This window comes from Mycteria americana, chromosome 1 (genome assembly GCF_035582795.1).
Source record: "Mycteria americana isolate JAX WOST 10 ecotype Jacksonville Zoo and Gardens chromosome 1, USCA_MyAme_1.0, whole genome shotgun sequence".
Lineage (NCBI taxonomy): Eukaryota > Metazoa > Chordata > Aves > Ciconiiformes > Ciconiidae > Mycteria > Mycteria americana.
The window spans coordinates 81,130,132-81,153,440 of record NC_134365.1 but is presented as its reverse complement, the minus strand read 5'-3'; the positions used below and the strand labels follow the sequence as shown (position 1 = coordinate 81,153,440).

The 23,309-nt window shown below is 42.0% G+C and overlaps 1 protein-coding gene across 3 annotated transcripts; it reads right to left on the bottom strand.

The window, feature by feature from the left end:
- Positions 1–4,221: 4,221 nt before the first annotated feature.
- CREBL2 (cAMP responsive element binding protein like 2) lies at positions 4,222–21,567 on the bottom strand. Of its 3 annotated transcripts, XR_012776498.1 has the most exons (5): positions 21,381–21,567; positions 10,365–10,562; positions 9,080–9,227; positions 5,547–5,669; positions 4,222–4,954 (listed from the first exon to the last, which is right to left on the bottom strand). XR_012776498.1 is itself a non-coding variant. In XM_075507866.1 (4 exons), exons 1-4 carry the CDS (start codon positions 21,393–21,395, stop codon positions 4,950–4,952), a joined length of 366 nt encoding a protein of 121 aa, XP_075363981.1. In that variant the 5' UTR covers positions 21,396–21,567; the 3' UTR covers positions 4,222–4,949. The 3 variants fall into 3 exon arrangements, 2 of the variants coding, with proteins under 2 accessions (XP_075363981.1, XP_075363991.1); XM_075507866.1 differs by lacking the exon at positions 5,547–5,669; XM_075507876.1 differs by lacking the exons at positions 4,222–4,954; positions 5,547–5,669 and adding an exon at positions 5,676–8,345.
- Positions 21,568–23,309: the final 1,742 nt, after the last annotated feature.

Here is a 23,309-nt window from a genome sequence, read left to right as displayed (position 1 = left end):
AGCAGGAGAGCTTATGTCATCATTTAATTTATATACAATCTTCAGCTGGTAAAAAGCTGGCCTTTAAAACTGATAGCACATGAGAAAGTTTTCCAAACATTGTAGGGGCAGAGGCTGTGTAAGAAATGAGTGGCAATGCTCCTATTTCCAAGCCAAAGACTTCGAAATTGAGTATTAGGGTTTCAAGCTCACCTGGCTAGACTTTTACCATTCAAATATTCAGTTTTAATTAACACTACTTTCAGAAACCACCTTTTCAGTTCAGGTATTTTACAGAGTATCTCAGAAGTGCTAGTTGAGAAAATAATCTATTTTTCATTTGTTGAGAAATTTAGCACATGCCATACATGTATAAAACTACTTGAAGGAAAAGGTTTTTCATCCACCAACATAATACAGCTGTAAATTTTGAAATCCCAGCATAAGTGAGCTGTTCATTTCAGCTTTACAGAGCAATCTCTAGACTCTTCAACCACTCTGGTTACACAGAAGTCTTCTCTCTTAAATGGACTGGTCAAAACGGATCCAAAATGTAGAACTGGAACCAAGAATCTCTCGGACTTCTGGGCACGCACAAGCTCATTTTGGGACTTACTTATCACCAGCCTGGTTTGCTGGGGAACCAGGGCTTATGCAATTGTGTTTGCAGTCAGTCTGCACCAGCAATTTATGCCCTTTGCCAACTCCAACTCAATTTGAAAGGGCAGTCATAGAGCTAATACAGTTTGGAGAACTAACAAATCTAGGGCTGATGGGACTAACCTATCCACCTGTCGGGGAAAGCAAAAGAGACCTCCACCACCCTTTTCGTACTCCGAGAGCAGCGCACTAGCCAGGCGGCATGCATCCTTCCTCACCAGTCGATTTGCAAGCGTCCCTGAAGGTCAGCTACAGCCTGGCTCTCTCCTACCCATCAGCAGGGCTCAGGGAGTCAAAAGAGGGACAGCTGCAGTTACTGAGCAAAGGAAAAGGAAAAGTAAGGCAAAGATCACAAACTCAAAGGAAATCAGACTGTAGGGACCTCACCAACAGAACAACTTGCTTTATAGCGACACAGTCAAAATCCCTTCCCATGAGATTTTACCATGCAAACATTTCTGTAATTTCAGTGTATGAAAACAGCACAAGCATAGCAGAATATATTAGCATTGTTAAAGCTAAGATAAAAGCACAAAACCAAGTGTGCTATATATTCATTCTTCATCCAAACGCTGGAGGAAAATAAAAGGATGCTAGCAATGCTAGCCGTGAGCTTCTGTATCATTTAAGTGTACAGTTACAAGGGATCAGGTTGGAGCAGCTTAAGAAGTTTCTGCCTTTCAGATGAGAAACAAAAACTGACTCTAAATAGGCCCAGTCCAATCAAAGCCAAAGGAAAATGAGTTTGTGAAAACAGTCCTTCAGTTGCCCCAGCAATATCAGAAATACTCTCTGACACCGGTAACAATATTTTAATCTTTAAAGGAGGGAGCTAAAGTGACAATTCTCTACAAGAAAACTTTGAATGGAAAAGAAAAGCTGGTGCACAGGTAGGAGGAGAGCTTGAAACCCTAGATTAATTGTTTAATGAAAAGCAAGTCAAGTTCCATTTTTTTTTGGAGGGCAGAAGAGGAGTTTGCAGGGGTCCAGGCTTCCAAGTGTCAGCTACCCACAGGACAAATGATTGCTGCCAAGCATAGCCCCCACACTTGATTCTTTCTCATAGCCTTATCACTGCAGGAGAAACACTACTAGCTGAGTTTTCCCTGCTCCTTGCTATAGTAAAGTTGTGACCTCAAAAGCTCCCAATGCTCCTTGGACGGCTAGCGGTCAGCCCCCCACAAAAGAAAGAAACTGCAGTGCATTAGTATTGATCCTCCATTCTACTCTTACCAACTCCACATACAGCTTCAAATCAAGCACAATAGCAAAATGGCATAGATGGAAGAAATTCTGCCTAGAAGCATCCTTGACGATCCCTGCACTTCTCCCCATCCTATCTAATTAACTTGAAATTGCTACTTTATAAAATTCTCACTGATGTCTGAAAACAGTTATATACTAATGAAGACAGGGAAAACGAGCATTTACAGTAACAAAGAAAATAATTTTAATCCATGTTAATGGGTAATATTTAAGGTTACAGCTGGTGATAGTATTTCTGACGGACGAAGACAAAGCTGTGTTAGTAACAGGCACATTTGTTTTGTTTATATGACTTATTTCATGCAAAGAGCGTGATTCAGAAAAAAAATGCAGGGTGAATGCAAGCAATCACAAGAGGCCGTTCATCATTCTGCCTACAGTTTTTTTGGTTAATGCATCCACAGAACTGCAACTGTGCTCATTCCACGAGAGAGAAGTTCATGGCAGAGGCATTAAAACAGACAAGCTTTACCATGGTTCTCCAGCTGCCAGTCAGCCTTTTTTATCTGCCAGCATGTGTAGACAATATCAGCTCCATTAACCATGCCACTCCTGTAGCGGCATTGGATTGAAACGATGACAACATTAAGCAGCTACTGCAAAAAGACACAAGACTACGTAAATCCAGAAAGCTGAAGTAGCTAATTGGCTGTTTCTCAAACACTTGAGCAATCCATTTTGGTTCCATTGGTACACTAGTAATTAAAAAGCTAATTGCTATTTTATTTCGGAAGGCGAGAAACCCCAAGAATAAAGTCATGAGAAATGCAGCTTGCTGAAGTGAGAATGGCAACACTCTCTGTTCTCATCAATAGGTCTCTGCAGTATAAGCGAGCTATCACCCTGTGAAAGTTTACACAAATACTTGTCACAAGAGTAATTAGCTGATCAGAAATCTAGGTGATACCTCCTTCTCCCTTCTCTATCTGAGATCCCAGACAGGATTCGAGGTTTAAATGGAAAACTAATACTGTTATTCTGTTTACTTTGATGAAACCTCTTCTGGCTGACGTTCATGAGATAAAGGCCCTTGGGCCAAAATTTTTTCTCACAAATTAATTCCCCCCTAGCTCCATACAGCTCCCCCCTAGCTGAACTTACCCTTTTGTTTGAAAACACTGTCACTGGTGAAAATGCTGGGCAACCTGAAATTTTAAAGAAATGCAAGGAACAGAATAATCTGAATCTCAATGTTTCAAGTGAAAGACGACTTACAACTTTGTAAGTAGCAGAACTGTTTCAATACATGCCTAACATCTACAACTGAACAACATTGTCATTGCTGTCTGCTAACAGTGCTGCCTTCCTCCTGATCATACAGCTAAACAGAAGAACGTCTGAACAAGCGAAAAACCACTCTGGGGTGAGCTGATAACCACACTGCTTCCGCTAGGCTATGCGGAGAAACAAGAAGTGGGTCCTGAGCTACAAAAAGTGATGATATTATTAGGAGCTTGCAATGCAGAAGGAGTGTACTCCGATGTTACTGAGAGCTTAAAATGCAGAAGGGGTATTCAGTGTGAGCTGGTGGGTGCCGTACAGCGTGTGTGCAGAGGCAGAGAGAAACAGCAGAATAACTCATGTTTTTATGTAGTCCTGGAAAAGGAACCCTTGACAGCTTTTGAAAACAGCTGCCAGACCACTTAGGGAAGAAAGGAGACTCACAGAATACTTTCTGTAGGGAAAAAGGAACGCATACCAAAAAGTGGGAGATTTCAAAGTACTGCTTAGGGGAGAAAAAGCCCAGACATGCAAAACAGAAAACACTGACCTAGCAACATGGCAGGATCTATGTTCGATAGAGTGTAGGAAGGAATTGCTCTTGCATCAGCAGGCATTCGGAGCATGCCACATAAGGAGATTGTGAAGTTGGAGGACACTGCTGGTATGCTCTACCACAGGAATATGTAGTATTGCTGTCGCCAGCACTGTATAACTTGATCAAAATGTATTTTGAAAGTTGCCATGAGAAAGAAGGTATGGAAAAAGTCATCTTTCATAGCACGCTATTTCTATTCACATTGAACACCCTGTCTCATGAAAACAGAGAGTTTTATAATCCACTTTAGTCACAAATTTCTTTCATCAGAATACCTATCAGCTGCAACATAGTTAAGAATGTCACCTACCCACCCGAATACATAGAGACCATACACAAGAATTCCTTGAAGCAGCAGTTAATGTTAGTATTGATTTAAGCCAGTTGAGAGTTCAGGCAGACACACAAAAAAAAGCAGGGCTAATCTTGCACTAGTTATGGAAGCAAAACTTCAACCTCCCACGTGCTTTTTCTGGAGGAAAAAAAGAAACCGTAAGTCAGTTGTTTGGGGTTTTAATTTTTTTTTTTTTAAATGAAGTGTTGCTGAAAATCATTAGCTGAACAATGACAGCATTTTCTAGTTACAATTTAAAGTGGGTAAGATAAAGAAAATACAAACAATAGTATAAATAATACCAAGCAACAGCCTTTGCAGAAATTGCTTAAGGCAATGGCTATAACAGGCACTACAAATTCTACTTATATATCTACATACACAAATCTATACATTCCGCAAATACAGCATCAGCTGAATTTTAGTCCGCTGCTTCGCTATTCAGTATGAGATACCTCAGATTTTACTGCGGATTAGAAGCTTCTGTTTTCTAATACAAATCCACAACAGTCATACAAGAAATTCAGTTATTGACATAACTTACGGATAAATTCATGCTCAGTGGCACTAACAGCAGGAAAGTTACAAGCTGGTGTTTTGCCTTCTTTACCTACAACGGGGATTTCTGTATCAGCCAATCCTCTGTCACTCACGCTGTAACTTTTAAGCATAAGGAGAAAGACTAGGATTCTTATTTCAGCTTTTCCTCGGATTTCTCTACATATTTAGACTAGTCTCAGACATTTGGTCCTTATATTGAATAAATCTATAGCTAATTATAGAGATTATAATTTCTTGGAACATAACAAATGGAGCTATGATGCCAAATCTTCTCCATCTCTTCATGGGATACCAGGAAGAACTAGATTTATTATTGATGTAGATTAATCTTCACCCTAAAATGTAAAAGGGGAAAAAAAGGAAAAACAAAGTCAGTCACAGGCACTCTCAAAGTTAGTCATGGTTTCAGCTGTCACGAAAGAAAAAAGCTTTTTGAAATTTATCTAATAAATTAAAAAAAAACCACCACAACCAAACACCTCTGATATAAGTTAAAACAGTCTTTTGAAAAGCACTTAATAGAATGCAGGTTCTTTGGCAAACACTTATTATTATCAGATTATGAAAGCAGACCATGATTTTTTTTTTAATTTTTTTTAAACACACATAATTACAAAAATGTTCTGTTAAGTGACAAGTCTATTAAATGTATCCGCTTCATTTTTCAGGATTCTATGCCCCAAGCATGTATTTTGGATTAAAAAGACAAGACTTATTACATCTTTTCTTATTAAGTTTTCACTATCTGGTAAATCCTTGGGTTAAATTCTCCAAAAAGATAGAGTAAGCACTGTACAGTTGCACTATCAGCATCAGTTGAGTTCAATGTCACACCTTACCGTAACACAGTCCTAGCATTGTTATAAACACCAAATACTACAGACAGCATTTTTGGAAGACTGTGGATAGTTTCCAAGAGATACCCACCTTTAGCTGGGCAAATGGTTCTAGCTGACCATTAGATTTCCATGGCAAGTGGGAAAATGAAGCATTTCCAGGCTTATTTCCTTTCTTCAGTGTTTGTGAGAGAGAACCAGCTGCACACACTCACTGCAGGAGAAATGGTGGAAGGCTGTACCCATCTTACTCAAAGAGAGGATAAGACATCCTCCATTATTTAGGGTACCATATGAGACTCCTAGTCAAAGGACCTAGTAGTATCACTTCCAGGAGCCACCTCAATGGGGACAAAGACTGTAAGCATTAGAGTACCAAAGGAGCACAAACCATAAACATTTCTGTTAGTTTTCAAGGGGAAATGCTAAACTTCAAACTCCCAAATAAAGGGTTCCTGGAGATCCATCTAAAGCTATAACATTTATATGATCTCCCACATGATGGAAGGCACAGAACTTTAATGATTGTTGCTGGGAATCCTACACTTCATGATGAACTACAGCATCTAGAGGAGGTTGGAAGATTGCAGTTAGAGCCTCTAACTCTGTCTCACACATATTTTGGCTTGCAGTACAAACAAGGAAACAGTTTAAGATGATGTAGGCTGTAACATGCCTCCTGTCCCATCTGCATGAAGCACAAAAAACCTGTTAGAACATGGATACCACTATTTGTGCCACAGAGCTGGGCCCAGGCTTGCCAAACACAATCCTGTAATGCCAACTGCTGTCTAAGCCAGGAAGCAGGAGCCACTGTGATGAGGAACAGATGAAAACTGTTGCTCATCACAATGAGAAATTCTGACTCCCCATTTCCTCCATAAAAGAAAACTTAACACCTGAGAAGTTTCTTATTTGGTATCACAGCAATTGAAACAAAGAAGGAGTGGAGGGAAGAGAGCAAGTGGGGTACTTCTGGTGAAATCAGAGCTGCGTTTGTCACATAACCTAGTGCAGAGTGGAGCTGTTCTGGTCACACATACGTAAGTCCTCTGCACGTTTTCTACATCCCTGATTCAGAAAGACACTTAAGTATACACATAACCTTTGAAATATATGTTTAATTACAATACATAGTTTACATTTGAAACTAGACTGTGTAAGTCTAATTCTAACCAAAAATAATATATTACACTTCTGGCATGATCATATTACAAAATCCAACTGCAAGGTTCATGGACTGTAGTTCTGGCCTAGGTTTTTTTCCTCCAGAGAACCCAGAAAAAGGACAGGCAAGCATTCAACATAGACAAAAATCCCAAAACTTATGGGTTGGCTTTGTTGCTATCTTTCAGGACAAACTGCAGTTCAGAGCTTAAAATACAGGGTGGAGGGGAACCCTCATATCCTCCTCATCTCTGCTTCAGTGTTACTTAACCTTTCATAATAGCATTCCATGTCTATGCAACATATCTAGCAATTGCTAACTGAATACATGTGTGGAGGGTCTAGAGAATAAATTTAAAAGCATGCCTTAAGGATTAATACAAGTGCTCAGAATGGAATTCTGAAAACAACTGTACTGTACACTGAAATATGGCACTTCATTATTTTCAGTGCTTTTGACTAATCCTGAATTGAGATAATGCTAAACAGACCCAATTAGTTCAATAAAAAGAAGGCAACGTTCAGTCTAGCAAAGTCATTCATTATAATATTTATTCTATGAAACAAAGAAGAAAACATAAGATTAAAAAATGTTCCATGCATTTCATAAAATACAGAGAAAGACACTGTCACAAACAAAACAGAGAATAAGCAAGCAAAACCCCCACTAAAAATTCTGAGAGCTCCACTCTCCACATTGCATCAGATACATGCAAAAAGCCTATACAGGAGAAAGAGCAGTCTAAGGAAAGTGGCAGGTTATCTGTCAGTATCTTGGATGAGTAAATCAGCCCACAAGACTTTTGCCATTCCCTCTCTTACCATGAAACCAAACTGATGCAACTTGTTTTCCTTGCCACCAGTTCTCGGCATTGTCTTTGGCTGGGAAACCAGGACAGCACAGCAGAATGCATATTAAGTTGCAGGCTAGAAAGATACTAAGGCCCAAAGTGTAGGTAGATACAGAAAGATAGCAGGGCACGATGGGTGGGAGGAGATGGCAGTTTATCCACTGCTGGAAGCAAGGTGGAGGGACGTGCTTTGACTATCTTACCGGAAGCATGGAGGGTAGGAAATACATGCTGCGAAAGAAGTATGGGCAGAAGCAAGGAATGTATCTAATACCTCTCTTTAAGAGTCCCAATAACATAAGAGACACACTGCATTATAAAAGGATGCTGAAAGCAACACCTTTATTTAGGTTACAAATTACATTACTGTAAACCTTCTTACTGAAAGCTTTTGATCCAGTTCCTTCTCCTCGACCTACAGAACTCCATTCAGCTTTAGCAAAGTTGTTACCAGATCCTCCTCTTGCCTTTTTTTTTTTTTAATAGAACCTCTCAGACTCCCACAACAGTTACCAATCACATAACTACTGACCACAAAGCCAGCCTAATTCTGGGCTCTGACACAAAAGCAGCCCCCATCTCTTATTGGGAATGCCCAAAAGCTGACATAGCTGTATTTGGGGAAGGTGGTGTAGAGAAAGGAAGAACAAGGCTCCACTTACACAAACACCTATTACCCCCAAAACACCACTCCATGCAGGCTTAGGAACACCACAATCAAATAATTTCATGTGGGGAGGAGCAAAGAGAAGACAGTGCAATGGGATCCTTCCCCCTGCACCTGGGGATGCATCCACTTCTCTGACAACAGCATTCTTCTGCTAGCTACCAAGCTATCTCTGCTGCAGTGCGGAAGGTTCTGCATTGGCCTCCTGTGAATGATGCACCATGGGGGAAGATTGTTACAGTTACAAATGTAGTTTTCACGTTGTTTCTTAAAAACATAAAGCTAGGAATTTGTATTTTTCAAAAATTTTACAGTAAAGTGTAATTTAACCTGTAGTATGAAATATTTAAAAATTAGAAGATGCGAGATATAGAATTGCCCATGCTACCCCTTAATTCTGTTCCTTTGCATGTAGGTATCAGGAATATGACTTTATATCACGTGATCTTTTCACCTTTCAATCCCCAGAAGAACCTTATTTCATTCCCTGGACAAGTACAAATGAGGCAGAAAGAAGACTCCATAGGAAATCCCAAGCCCAGCATTTTTCACTTTTGAGTGCTTGCAGCTAGAATAATGTTTTCTTGATGGAGTTTTTAAAATTCAATTATGTTTTACATGCTCCATTTACCTTGCATTAGGAAAACAGAAAATGCTGTAAAAGATTAAGGTCTCAGGTCTTCACAGGTCTCCACAGGCCTTGGTGAAACGCAAAGATTGAGTCTTCTTTTAAAGTAACTGCCCAGCTTCCTAGCTAGTGTAATTTCTGTGTTGTCCATGTAAACATTACACAAAGTCTTTGTACCACCCACTAAGTTCTTTGCTTCAATCAACTATTTGTGCCCAAAAGCACATCCTTATGTTTCTTCCTACACCACAGCCATCCTACGCCACAAAAGATGTAACAAAATAGGAATTAATCATAGGCTGGATACTCACAGGGATTGCTGCTGTTTGCTTCTGTCTTCCCAGCCTTGGCAAGTTTGATTGAGTTCTGCTGTGCTTTGCCCTGCTCCTCTCCAGTTAGCAGGGCTTTTATTTCAGAGGGGATTTTCCCTTGGTCCATCGCCATGCACCACTGCTTGTACTGAAATATGCAAACACATTAGGCATTAGCAAACTGCCAGGATCACATTAGCAGACAAAACAGAGCTGTAATCTTTCCCTTCCGGTATATTCATTTCAGGTTTGAATTTACTGGGCTGAAGCCTCTTGCAAAACTGCAGAGCACTAATGAGCTAAGCACGTGTCCATGGTTGCATACCTGGCCTCAGTAAATCCTGTTTCAGTCAATAAACTGCTACTCAGTGGCAGAACTAGACACAATACTGTAATTATTAAACAACATGGAACACTTTGTGCATTTTCTCGCTGCTGGCATGCCAGAATACTGTTCCAGTTCATGGCCTATTAAAAACAAATATTTCACATGACTCTGGGGCTGATTGACTATTAAGAGGTCCTTTCTGATTGTGCAAGGCACAGTTACAGCACATGTGCCTTATTCCTAGTTCCCTCATCTTAAATTCTTCATTGGCAAACCCTGAAGCACACTGAAAAACCTGTGATCAATTGCCTGACTTTCCACCCCATCCTAACCCTATTCACTTGTGGCAATTAGCCCTGCCTAGTCAAACAAACCTAATGCAAGGTCAAGGCAATATCGTCAGCTCCAGTGAAATTTCAATAGCATCTCAATATCACTGAGGAGCAGAGTCTGTATTTCCAGGTGAAACATTCTCTTTGGTTAATGCAGCTTATTTGGCCAAGACACCCATACATGCTGGAACACAGGACAGCTGTGCAACCACCTACACAGAGAGTATCCTGCAAGAATCAACTTTCCCAACAGAGACAAAGGTCTGTGGGAAGCAATGACACACTGTGGATGTATGCCCCTTGATATTTTAACACATCTCTTTCCACCCTCTACCTCTTTCTACCTCTGTCAGAGGTTTTTCCAGAACAAACATTTCAAATACAGGCTCATAAGCAATGGCACTTTCTTTCCTTGCTTCCAGTTCAAAACCAGCAGATAACTTGTGACATGGGGTTCATATTCAACACACAAAGTAGGCAAACAGCTGAGTGCATCTGTTACTGATGTTTTGATACCTTATGGCTAGCCAAATCCCACTCTCAGTCACAGTGATTTCAAGAACAAATGTCCATGAAGGCAGGTCCCGAATAATACTGAGGGTTAGGTTAAATGATAGTTTCTTACCATTTCAAGCTCTTCTCTAAGAGCGCAGATGGCTCGCTCTCTGCTTGAAACCAGCTCTTCCAGGTACTGGTACCTCAGCTTCTTCCTGGCTCTGCACTCTCTTGCACTCTGACGACTTCTTTCAAGCTTTGCCTTCAAGTCTATTTTGGCTGGTTTACGACCTCGCTTGCCTGGTTTCTTTACCTTGCCTCCAACCACCTGGAAAGGAAGAGTACATTAAAGATCCTGTTCTGCAGAGGGAATGCTAGAGCCATGTCATTGTGCCTACTAGGTGTCTCAAGTAGAAAATTTTGCATATACTTTCACTGATTCTGAGCAACAGAGGAAAGATGTAGCTTGTTTAGGGGGCTGATGTATGAAGTTTTCAGTGGCAGCATCAAAAAACAAAAGGGAGGGATATGACTTCATATTGAAGTCAGTGCTTAAGCAGTCCTGGTGTAAATGCTACTCATCTGATTTGGAGGAACAGCATCACAGAACAGTTGAGGTTGGCAGGGACATCTGGAGGTCATCTGGTCCAATCCCCCCTGCTCAAGCAGGGCACCTAGAGCTGGTTGCCCAGGGCCATGTTCAGATGGCTTTTGAACATCTCCAAGGAGGGAGACTCCACCACCTCTCTGGGCAACCTGTGCCAGTGCTCAGTCACCCTCACAGTAAAAAAAGAGTTCCCTGATGTTCAGAAGGAACCTCCTGTGTTTCAGTTTGTGTCCATCGCCTCTGGTCCTGGCACTGGGTGCCACTGAAGAGAGCCTGGCTCTGTCCTCTTTACACCCTCCCCTTCAGGTATTTGTACGCACTGATGAGTCCCCTGAGCCTTCTCTTCTCCAGGCTAGAGAGTCCCACCCTCTCAGCCTTTCCTCACAGGAGAGGTGCTTCTTCATTGTCTTAGTGGCCCTTTGCTGGACTCTCTCCAGTAGCTCCATTTCCCTATTGTACTGGGAGCCCAGAGCTGGACACACTACTCCAGATATCTAGGAGGATATCTAGGACACCTAGGAGACAGAGACGATCAGTCAAATTCGTAGCAAAACTCTTTTATTATCACTGACAACCCCTGCCCTAATATAGTGTTTCTAGAGTTGGCAAGTATTATGGAGTTTAACACTTTAATTTGGAAGAAAAAATATTTCTTTATATCAATATAATCCAAAACTTAGTTTTGCTGCAATAAAATGACTATAGTTTCAGCCTACTCGAAAGATGAAACTTGTCAGAATTACTCACTAGCCATCTCAGCTTCCTCAATCCTGACTTCTTTCAAAGGAATCTTCTGAGTATTTTTACTACAGAGGGAACTCAGTTACACCAAGTCCTACCTCTGCTGCCTCTATTCCAGTTGTACCTAACCACTCTGGCCATGTTTACCTTTGAAACAATACTACACAGCTTGGAAGATTGTCTCCTCACGCCTCCTCATGCAACCTATCCCAACGTTCAGCTCTCCCAGCACCTAATTTAGGTCTCCCTTGCAGAACTGTAACCCCCTAGTTTCTTGTCCTACGGACTGCAGGTTGTACAATCATTTTCCCCTCTTCTTGTGGCTCCTTTTTTACAGGTCAGAAAGCTTCTCTTGCTACAAATAAAGAAGGGAATAGTTTCCTCAATGTTTACCCTACACTTCCCCACCCAAATATTTCACTCTTAACATGAGAGCATGGCACATGAAAGTCTTAAATATGGTCTGAAATTCAGTACATTGGCCATCGGGTAGTATCAACCTGTAAGCATTTTGTCAGCCACACACCCCACCTCCCTTCTGAAGTGAGGATTTCTCTTTATTTGCATTCTGACCACACTGTTTGAATGGAGGGGGTGCGGAGAAACAGACCTAACACGCACACCTACATACAAGAATTTCACTGCTGACTTAGTGTTTCACCATACTGTGTACAGACAGTACTTTTTCTAATAGGCAGTGTTCAAAATATCAGAGTTCATAATTAAAAAAAGGCACTTTTTACTGTGTGATGCTACAAAGTAAGTCAGCTTTGACATTCAAAGAAGTCACTTGTTCTATGAACTTAGCAGGCTGCAATAAAAACAATAACATAGTGAATTGATGTGCTAGAATGAAGAAAAAAAGGATTATACAATTGAGCCTATTCTTTCCTTGGAAAGTGAGTCAACAATCACATGCCAACATAATCCTACCCTCTATTGCCTCTCCTAATTTATTCAGGTGTAGCTGCCTACCATAAGCAAATGGAGGAACAGAAAGTACTTAATGGGCATCTAGTGATAATGAAACAAACATAATACATTCAGAAAAGCAAAGAAAAAAATCAATCTCTTACATTTGAACTGCTGAATACAGTTTGAATAACTCATTCACTCCACCCAAGGTGCTCTCCTTAAGATCTTCTAGTTCAGATACTATATTCACCAAAATAGTATAAAACTAACCACCCATGGCCAAGGGGGAAAGAAGCTCCAAAGAAAGGAAAGAAACTGTCACCTTTCGGGCATGACAAGGATGGCTCTGTCCACTCATAGAACCACACTCATATTTCTGCATGGTGTGATTTATACTCCTAGCTCAGTAGGAGTTAGAAATACATGTAGTCTTCCCAGGAGAGGCTGCAGGCACTCATAATTTGCTATCTATTATTACAGAATCACAGAATCGTATAGGTTGGAAAAGACCTTTAAGATCATCGAGTCCAACCATAAACCTAACACTGCCAAGACCACCACTATACCATGTCCCTAAGCACCTCATCCAAACGTCCTTTAAATACCTCCAGGGATGGCGACTCAACTACTTCCCTGGGCAGCCTGTTCCAATGCTTGATAACCCTCTCAGTGAAGAAAAATTTCCTAATATCCAGTGTAAACCTCCCCTGGTGCAACTTGAGACCATTTCCTCTTGTCCTATTACTTGCACTCGAAAGATTTCTGGATATTACATTATACACTACAGCCAAGGTACTTCAGTTCTCAAAGACTTTTAGCACCTAAGGTTTTTCTGTGCCAATGCAAGGTAGTTTAAAGTAAATCTTTGAATTCAAGAGCTAGATAAGGTCTTGTAGAGACATACACTCCAGCTCTCTTAAAAAAACCTTTGCCACTCTTTGAGCTCTGACCCTCTAGAAGAGTGGGCTAGCACTCGAGGTTGGAGTCCCAGAACACCACATACTGCTGTATGAACAAAATAATAACTCAAGTCTTAGTCCTGTGCATGTCACAGCCATGCCCTTTCACCAAAAGGTCAGGCAGGTGAATAGTTGCTACCACACTGTTTCTTACAACCAGCAAGTTAAAACTACTTGGAAATAGCACCCAACCTTTCCACAGCCAGCGTCTTGGGTAGGCACCAGCATTGAAAAGCACTCGCAAGCAGCACAGCTTCACAGCAGTTAAATCCATCCAACACCACAATCTCATAAAATAATTTATTTTTAAGGACCTGTTATTTCAAAGCATCTTGTGTATACTTATATGTAGCTGATGCCTTTTTCAAGGGAGGGGTCGCAAAAAACATAAAAAGGGCAAGGGAGAGTGAATTGTTATGCAAACAAGGTATCAAGTGGGCTCATACAAACTCTGAGTTTAAAGGCATGTTTTTATGGACAGATCTAGATATGTGGACATAAAACAGTTAAAGGCGCTTTGTAGTCTGCAAGGAAATTAGACACTGGTGTAGACTGCTTTGCACATTGCAACAGCATCCTGTATCCACCAATATCAATGAACTACTTTCCCTTTAGTCACTCTAGAGAGCTTTCCACAGATAGATCTACTAATTGCTCTCTCCCCCAAGATCTTTTACCACTGCAGCAGCCCTGCACACAAGCTCTCTTATGGGAGGAAAAAGGCTTGTACCTCTTGGGTCATTGCTTGCCAATGCTCTAACCGCCAGGACTATGGAAATAATGAAAAGCTTCCTTCCCTTTTAACTCTGACTTTAAGCAGCAAGACCCTAATAATCTGCCTTCAGACTCATACTGTCTTCATAGATCCTGAACTGGAGTTCACCATAGAATTAGGCATCACCCTGCACAGCTACTTAGGTAAGCTATTTAATCAAATCCTGCATCCTTAACAGTTTTTCCTCACCAATATTTAGAAGCTCCTTCTGTAACCTTAAGCAACCCAGCTGGGGAAAAAAAGGCAAAAGGCCTGATAAATCCTTTGCCACCATCCCACATTACCATATCTCCCTGGCTTCTAGTCATGTTTGCCTACTCAGTTGCTATGCTGATGTGACAGAAAGAAGGCAAAGCAGAAGCGCTAGCTGATGTTGAACGTGGCAGCAGACCAAGAAAAACCAAGCAAGCAAACATTTCTTATTCCCTTTGTATTCCTTGGGAATTTATCACGGAACAATGGTTTTAAACTAAGGGAGGGCAGATTTAGACTGGATTTAAGAGAGAAATTTTTTTACAATGAGGGTGGTGAGGCACTGGAACAGGTTGCTCAGAGAGGTAGTGGAGGCCTCATCCCTGGAAACATTCAAGCTCAGGTTGGATGGGGCTCTGAGCAACCTGGTGTAGTTAAAGATGTCCCTGCTCTTGGAGGGGGGTTGGACTAGATGACCTGTAAAGGTCCCTTCCAATCCAAAGCATTCTATGATTCTATAAAGAGATGGGATCTATTAGCATTCAGCAGTTGGGATTTGTTTTTATTCAGGGAGTCATATGTAATCAAGACCCAGAACAGTATTAATCATAAAATTTGTCATAGAAATATTAATAGTGACATGCATTTGTCAGAAATCCGACCAAGCTCCTATTTCAGTTCACTCAGACTTCAGAAAATAGAAAAACTTCCTCCCTTTTTAATACAGTACTTGGATCATAACATCATTCTTGCCTGGCATCAGTGTTCAGGTACAAAATGATTTGACCTGGAATTGGAAATAGCTGCAATTACTTGCCCTGATATAGAATAAGGCCTCAGATTTCTGGATTTTTTTATTAGAGGGATTCAGCAGACCTCTACAGAAGCACTGCCAGATTGCGTGATGGAGAGGTCCTCCTTTGGAAGGAGATACAAGCATAATATGGCCACTAGCATTCATACCCTGTGAAAAACTGAGCCACTCAGAAGTTTGTGATAAAGCTGGCTTCACCATGACATCTGCAGGTTTTGAACAATTTGGCAGATTAAAACATCGCTATCTGAAACGCTGTTCAGCACTACTAATCAGCAATGCTGATTGCACTGGCCAGTTCAGCATCTTCCAGCAGCTCTCAGTTAATTCACAGCTAAACAAGTAGCTCTTAAGTGCTCCATCAACCAGTACTTGAGATCCAACTCAAGAAATCATCTTAAGCAGACTCTTGGTTGCATTAGTGGCTGAAGGTATAGGTCTGCAGAATTTAACTTAGCATGGAGCTGATGATCATCTACAGAATTTATATAAAACTATAAAAATTATTATCAAGGAATAAAACCTAAGCACTGCATTCATTACAGTACAGGGGGGAGGAATCTATTCACGCTCACAAACATTTTCTCAAAATCAGTAATTAGGTTAGTGACAAGTCTCCTGATAAAGATGAAGTTATCTGATCTGCTAAGTCACAGCATACCATTCACAGCAGCAGTATATGACTCAGCTAGAAAATATACTGGTTATTCTTCCATTGCATGACATTTTATATTCTTTACACAGATTATTTAGTTAACTTTCACTGGCAGACAAAATGCATCTGATAATAATCCAAAAACGTAAGATATTATTTGGTAAGCAAACACTTTAAGTCTTAAGCAGATATGTCAACAGAAATTAATCCTAAAAGCCTAATCATACAAAGTGATTAAGGTACTAAGAGGGTAATCTTTAGCGCAGAAGTGTAAAGATAACTATCTTTGCTGAAATGTCTATTTGCTGAAAAGTGTAAGCTAGGAATAAATATCAAGTTTTCATAAAGTGTTACGCAGGTGTCCACAAGTCAAGATGGGTAATCATTAAGGGTCAGGGTAGGAATCGCTACTTAGACCCTGCAGCAATCAGCTGGATGCCACCTTACTGCTCAACAGGTGAGAGTCCTCCTCTTCCTCCCAGGAAGGACTTACAGCCTCACACATGGAAGCACGTCCACCAACATGCCATACGCATTCTCCCAGTTTATACTAGCAGAACCCAGACACTTCTTTAAAACCTCTCTCTATTGGAGCTTGAAACAGGCAACAAGGATGGTCAACTAATGCTATACTACATATATCCTCCTAGCCCACTGCAAACATGAAATAAAACTGTTTTATGGGGTTTAAGCTCATCCATTTTACTTACCCATTGCACATGTGAGAAAGTGGATGTGTCATCTGAGCAATGCCGAGCAGTGACTTGTTCAAACATTTGATAATTTGAAATTGCCCATCTCAAATTATAACCAAAGCTATTTAGGTTTTATATTTCCAAGCAAGCAGCAATGAGAACACTTTATGTTTGGACATGATCCTGGATGGAAGAAGTCTCCAGCACTTTGCAAACCTGTGTACTCTGAAAAAGTCCTGAAGGATGAAAACATAGTAACCTACCTCCTTAACAACTGAGGTTATTATAAAAACAGATTCTGTGCTTTGCTCTCCCCACTAGCTCTCAGTCCCTGTTGCGGCGTTCAAAGCATTCCTCAGAGTTGATTCCAGGATCGCCTGGGAGATTGTCCCTCTCTTTGTGATCCCGGTCACCCACAACAGCGAGGGTCACAGACAGAGAAATGCTGGAGGACATCTCACGAATGAAGACCCATCAAGCCGTCTATTTTAAGCACAAGATTTCACATGTGACTTGCTCCCACACTCCCTCCAAGGGACATCTGCATCCCTGTAATTATGACTTACAGCAAAATTTCCCTCAGGATCACACACGACCAGGTATTTGAAGTTTCAAAGCTAGGCAGCGGGGAAAGCAGCACAAGTCCTCATGTGCAGCATTTTGCTGTGGCCTTCCCCTGCCTTACCACCAAGTGCTCCCCCAAAATGGAAAGGCTGTATGAACACCAGAGCAAGACATCAACAGATGCTCGATCCATAAATATAAATGCCCCATACGAACAGTTTATCTGAGGGCTTGCTTTCTCAAACTCAACACCTGAAAACACTTTGACCTTACCTATTTAAAAGCTTTTCTTTCACTTCACACATTGCAAGTTTGTGGAAGTTTAGAAATAGTCAGAACTCAAGACCAACGTCCTTGCCCAAGGCCCTGGGACAAGCCTGATGGAAAGCAAACAATCTGAGCTGGAGACCCAGCTTTCAACGGCCACAGCCTCTTTTACAGGTATAAAGGAATTTTCTGCTTCATTTTAGAGGATGCAGCAATTTATTTGCAAGCAAAAGCAAGCCAACAACCAAGAACCATTCTGTTCAAAGTGAAGAAACTAATCTGGAATTAAAACAAGTGCAAGAGATTGAGATCTACTCTCTTAGAAATCTGAAGAGTGGACCGTTTTATTGTCATCAGAACTAAATAACAAAAGGTTTTCCTAAGCCTGCTTTTTTACCTTCCTTTGTATACCCAACACATATAAGTAGCTGCCTTGAACTAGCAAGGCATTTTAAAAAGCTGTTGAGTTCATTTGACTAAATTTTCATTCCCATTCAAAAAAGTAATCAATTACTACATTCCACTGCTAAGATTAAGAATGATGCACTATACATTTTTTCAAAAAAATCCCACTTCAAATTTAAAAATACCATTTTAAATACAATATTTGTCTCCAAAATGCACTTTTTCTTAAAGCCCAATCTACTCATTCATGTTTTGGCTCGGTTAAGTGTATTTTTGAAGAAAAATACATTTCATATAAATTTTTTAAAAACTAAAGCTATCTTTTCCTCACAGGACAAGAATGTTTGTAATAAAAGAGGGCGACCCCAAACTTTTGTTGTTGTTGGCTTGGGTTTTGTTTGCTTGTTTTTAATTTGACTGGAATAACAAAAAAGTGATTAATGTTAAGAATTTTTTTGATTTCTCATTTCTACCCATAAACTGAGAAGTTAATTACCCACCCAAGTATTGCCAGTGTACCCTATAAAAACTTCTACAATTAATACAAAAGATTGCAGTTAGCTATGTAGAACTGTATTTTAATGGTTACCAACAAGAGTTATTTATCAACTCACACAAATTTGAAAAATACTTCTTACCCTAACACAAACCCCCCGCTTCCCAGTGTATATAATAAATATGTGTTATATGTATTATTGTAAACTAACTGAGTAATTTCACCTATGAAGGCTGAAATCACAGTGACAGAATTTCTCCTTTTTCCTGTGTCTAAATACTTCAGAGATACATAAGTGTTATTTTAACAGAGATTAATTGCCAAGGAGCAGCTGCATCACTAAACTCTTTCCCTTACACAACCGATAGCTCAAACCACAGCAAGAAGCGAGACCAGTATCTGAACAAGCCCTAGTTTCACAGCAGCTCTATAGGAAAAAGAAGAGAAGGTCATATTTTGGGCTTGGTTGCGGTTTTTTGTGTGTATAATTTAAGAACATCCTTTAAAACTGGAACATGAAAGTTTTCTAGATCTGACGTTCAGATATTCTAGCTCTCCCTTTTTTTCTTACTATTTCCATCACATTTTCAGGAATATGTTAAGATGAACCATTTTTCGATTGCTCTCTTAAACCGGGTACAGCTAAATTTTAGTGCACTAAGAATTAGGGAAAACATTACAGCCTGCAAGCCCAATTCTAAATTCTTTATGTCATGCAGATGAAGGAAAACGCTGAACTGGGGTGGATGCAGCTATAGAATGGTTACTTCACTACTAATGTAATTTAGTTATCTCAGTTTTTACAGGGAAATTCCTTTCACAGTCACACTCGTTCAATTCACAGATAAGACTCTTCGATCACACAGGCCAACCCTCTCAATAAGGAGGAAAACATGACTCAGTGGAACTTTTCGAAGATTTCAAGAACACACTGGCTCAAGCTGTAAGACCGCACTGACTATAAAACGAAGTATAAATAGTACTTGCCTCATCCTGACACAGTAACATGCAACAGGAAGAGCCCTCACAAGAGACTGGGATCTCTTGAATGGAGCCACCAAACCCTTAGGGCAACCTGCAGCCCCATGAACTTCTTCTGAAAGGAACCACAGCCCTTCAAAACAACCACACTGAAGCTTTTCAGAGCAGCAGGCACTTAATGACAGGTATCAGCTATTTTCAGTAGAAGATACAAAGATCTGATATCATCCAAGGTTATTACCTAATGAAAAACCTGCTGAGGTTACAAAGATGTTCAAAGTTTTCTTTAGGTAAAGCCACACCCAGTAGTTCTGGGCAGGACCCTTTTCAAGGCCACTGTCCTCACAAGTATCTCAGTGGTAAGTATTAAATAAAAACATCATACTAGGAAACAGTACTTGAGACTGAATATAGGAAGAGTAAATATTCCACTTTTTTTTTCCTCTTCACTCAGCATCAGTTTTTCTAAGGAAAAAAAGAGCAAAGACCTGTCTTACTGACTTGATGAAAAGATTTAGTTTATTTTGTAAATGCATCCAAAAATGTTTCAGAAAAAAAGCAGATTATCAGGACCTCACAAAACACAACAATAGATCAAAATTATTTTTTAAATGAAAAATCTGGAAGTTATCTGTTACAAATAAGTTAACTCTGATACAGGAGAAATAAAGTGTTCTTAACACTAAAAGAAATAAAAATCAGCTAACAGTCATGAGGCATATATGCCTCCAGACTTAAATCTTCTGGATCTTCTAGACTAACTACCCTGATTACATAAATTTTCATGCAGTTCTCACAGTTGTGAGCATTTTGTTGACTTCAGTGATGCAGACGCCCCCCACCCTCCTTTGCAGCTTTCAGACAAGGCCAAATAGTATATACGTTCATTTGGCAAATCATATGGTAATTTGGCAATGAACCTTATGTATACTTACGATCCATTCTGTTTTGTAATGCCAAATTATTGATCACTTCTAAGTTTCTTAGATTTATTACCTAAGAAATTACATCAAGTATTTTTTTCCCCTTCAAATTAAGGCAGATCAGCACAGGCAGTGCTATTTTGTTTTAGTAAAATTCAGCTGGGAAGGAAACCAGGTGGCTTGAGAACAGACAAGGTACCACAGGCCTGTGACTACCACATGACCAGTTTTAATACTCAAGCCAAGCTCAGAATTTATTACGAGTCAGAAGACAGCTGCCTCACAGCCTACCTCAAGTGTTATTTCACCTGGGTCACTCCTGGGGACTTAAGCTATCTCCAGCACAAAACCCAGGATAATACCATACCCACCAGTCTATTGAGTTGAAATACCCAAACTCAACTGGGAGTTTCAGTTGCAAAACGTTGCACTGAGTGGACACAGCAGTTATTTTTTCAGTCCTCACACGGGCCCTGTAGGTCCTGCTTTAGGGGCACCTCGGTGCAAGCAGGTGGAGGAGGCGTTCCTTGTGCCTCTTCTGATGTTTCGCTCTGCTTAAATGGAAGACCTGTACCTTCAGGGATGCCACTGTGCTGTTCTCATAAAAAGACGCAGGAAGAATTGAAGCACCACTGCCCATTACAAGGCTGCAACCCAAGCTCCCACCCTAGTACCTTACCATTTGTCCCCAGTTGCTATTTAACTAAGAAATTCAGGGTGCTATAGGAACATGATCCACTGCACCAAGTCAGACCACTGGTCTGTATCCAGCCTTTGGCCCATGCCCAGAGCTTTAAGGAAAAGCCAGAAGCAGCATCCAAGCACTGTGCTCCACTGCATGCAGAAAGGGAGGAGAACAAAGGGGGCAAACCCTCCTCCCTACCAGCAGCGACCAGAGGCCTTCAAGAGAAGATTTCAGAGAAGCTTACTTCAAAAGCCTTTTGGGAGCACTCGCCTCACTCGCAGTTCCCTACAAATTAACTGTTATGAGCCTTTGTGGGGGTTTACATCACACACTTGCACAACGCTCGGACCTGAACCCCTCGGGCTCAGGCGCAGGAGGCCTACCCGGCCTGCCTGCACCAACGCACCGCCTCACCGGCTGCCCTCGGCTCCAAACTGGCCCCAGCCCCCGGGCGGGCCCCGCAGCCCCTTACCTTGCTGTCATCCATGTGTGCCGCCAGCCCCGGCCCCGCACCGCCGCAGCCCCTGCACGGGGAGCGCACCGGAGCCGTCCGCCCCTGCCCCGACGGACACCAGCACTCACAGCCCCCCAGTACGGCCCACGTCTGCCGCCATCGCCCGCCGCCCTGTTTGTTTACAGCCTCCCGCCCCGCCCAGCGTTGGGTGGGCGGAGGAGCGGCGGGGGGAGCGGTGCACGCTGGGAAGAGTAGTCTTGCTGGGCCCCGCCGCCATTGGCCGCTGCCGAGGTGGGGGCGGGAGAAACTACAACTCCCAGCAGGCCCCGTCGGGGTGAGGAGGGGAGCGGCGCCGCGATTGCTCCCCGCCCCGCTGGGAGGGAGAACTACATTTCCCAGAAGACTCCAGGCGCCTGCCTGCGTCGCCGCGGGCGGGCTGTCTTCCGCGCCTCTCTCAGCAGAGGCGGCCGTCTTCCTCCGCCTCGGCCCTTCTGAGGTATCTGCGGCCGGCGCCGGTCCTCTCCTGTGCGCAGCCCTCCGTGGTTGTCCGTTCTGACCGTGCGCACAGGCTCTCTCGAGCTCTGAGCCGTAATTTTAACCCCAGTCTTTCGGGCTGATGATGTGGCCACCACCAGTGCCTCCTTCGCCTCCATGTCCGAGCCAGCCGGCCGGCCTGACTGTAGCCCTTCCCCGCAGCAAGCCTCTGCTGATTGTTACAGAGCCATTAAGGTTCCGGCTGAGCAGCCGTGTAATGGCTTGAGCATTAAAAAACCGCAAAAAAACACAAGTTTTCTGCTATTGTTTGCCTTGCTTTGCTCTTCGAGTTCCTGAGGGGAGAGCGGGGTCTTCCTGCTCACTGGGACGCTGCGTGGTGTACTGGGCTTGAGATGCCAGGCCTGAGATCCCGAGCCACCCCAAGTCTAAAGAAGCAGTCCCTGTAATCCTTTGAGTATACCACGTTTCCTCTCCTTTCCATGTCGACACATACCAGAAACGGTTAATGTTGAATGCTTTTGATGCAAAGCCAAGCTGTGCTCCCCCACCCCCACCAAGTCCCTTGAAATTAGGCCCCTGCTTGCTCAAAAGATGCATGTACCCCAGCGAACAACTCTGGTAAACATGGTCCGTGTTTCGAGTTCGCAGTGAAACCTGAAGCTAGGCATGTTTCATGTTGCTGCATGTTTCTCTTTATTCATGCAACTCTATTCACAAGAGTTTCCCATGACTTAATCTCTCGTACATGCAATTGTTAGGGCTAAAGGCTTTGTCATGGGATTTTCCCCCTGAATCACAGACCTTCCTCTTGGAGGGATATGCTTTCTGGATAGCAGAGACAAAGCACTTTTAGAGGCTTTTTTTTCTATAAGCTTATATGCTTTTCAGTTGTCGAAGACAAGGCAGTTTGCACACTGCTTCCTCTTTGCCTGTCCAAAAACGATGAATCAGTTCTTGCAACTCATCCCCTGAAATAATAATAATAAAAAAGCAGGGATGATCACTATGTTAAGCAAGAGGCATCAGCTAATAAAGTGGAAGGAATAGGTTGTCTCCTGTGATCCCCTCCCCCACCTTTGCCTTCAAATTCTTGAAGAAGGTGGTGAGGCGCCTCGTACCACCTTTGGCACTACCCTGGGGCCATAAAGCTGGCTTTAAAAGCCAGTTGGGGGTTTCCCTGGTGAAGGGAAATATTGAGTGGCAAAGAGCCAACATAGCTCACTTAGGCAACCCTCTGTTGCAACATGAGTGGAGGAAGGAGATTAGACAGAGCCCTGATGCTGCTTCAGAAAGGCCAGAATCCTTTTAACCAGCAAATTGAAGTTACAGCTGCATCTTTTCCTTCCACTAGATTATCCCACACTACCCATTCTGCTTTATATCACTTAAGAAGCAGAGCGCTCAGCTTCTGACCAGGCTTAGCACAAGTTCCCTGCCTAAACACTTGAGAGC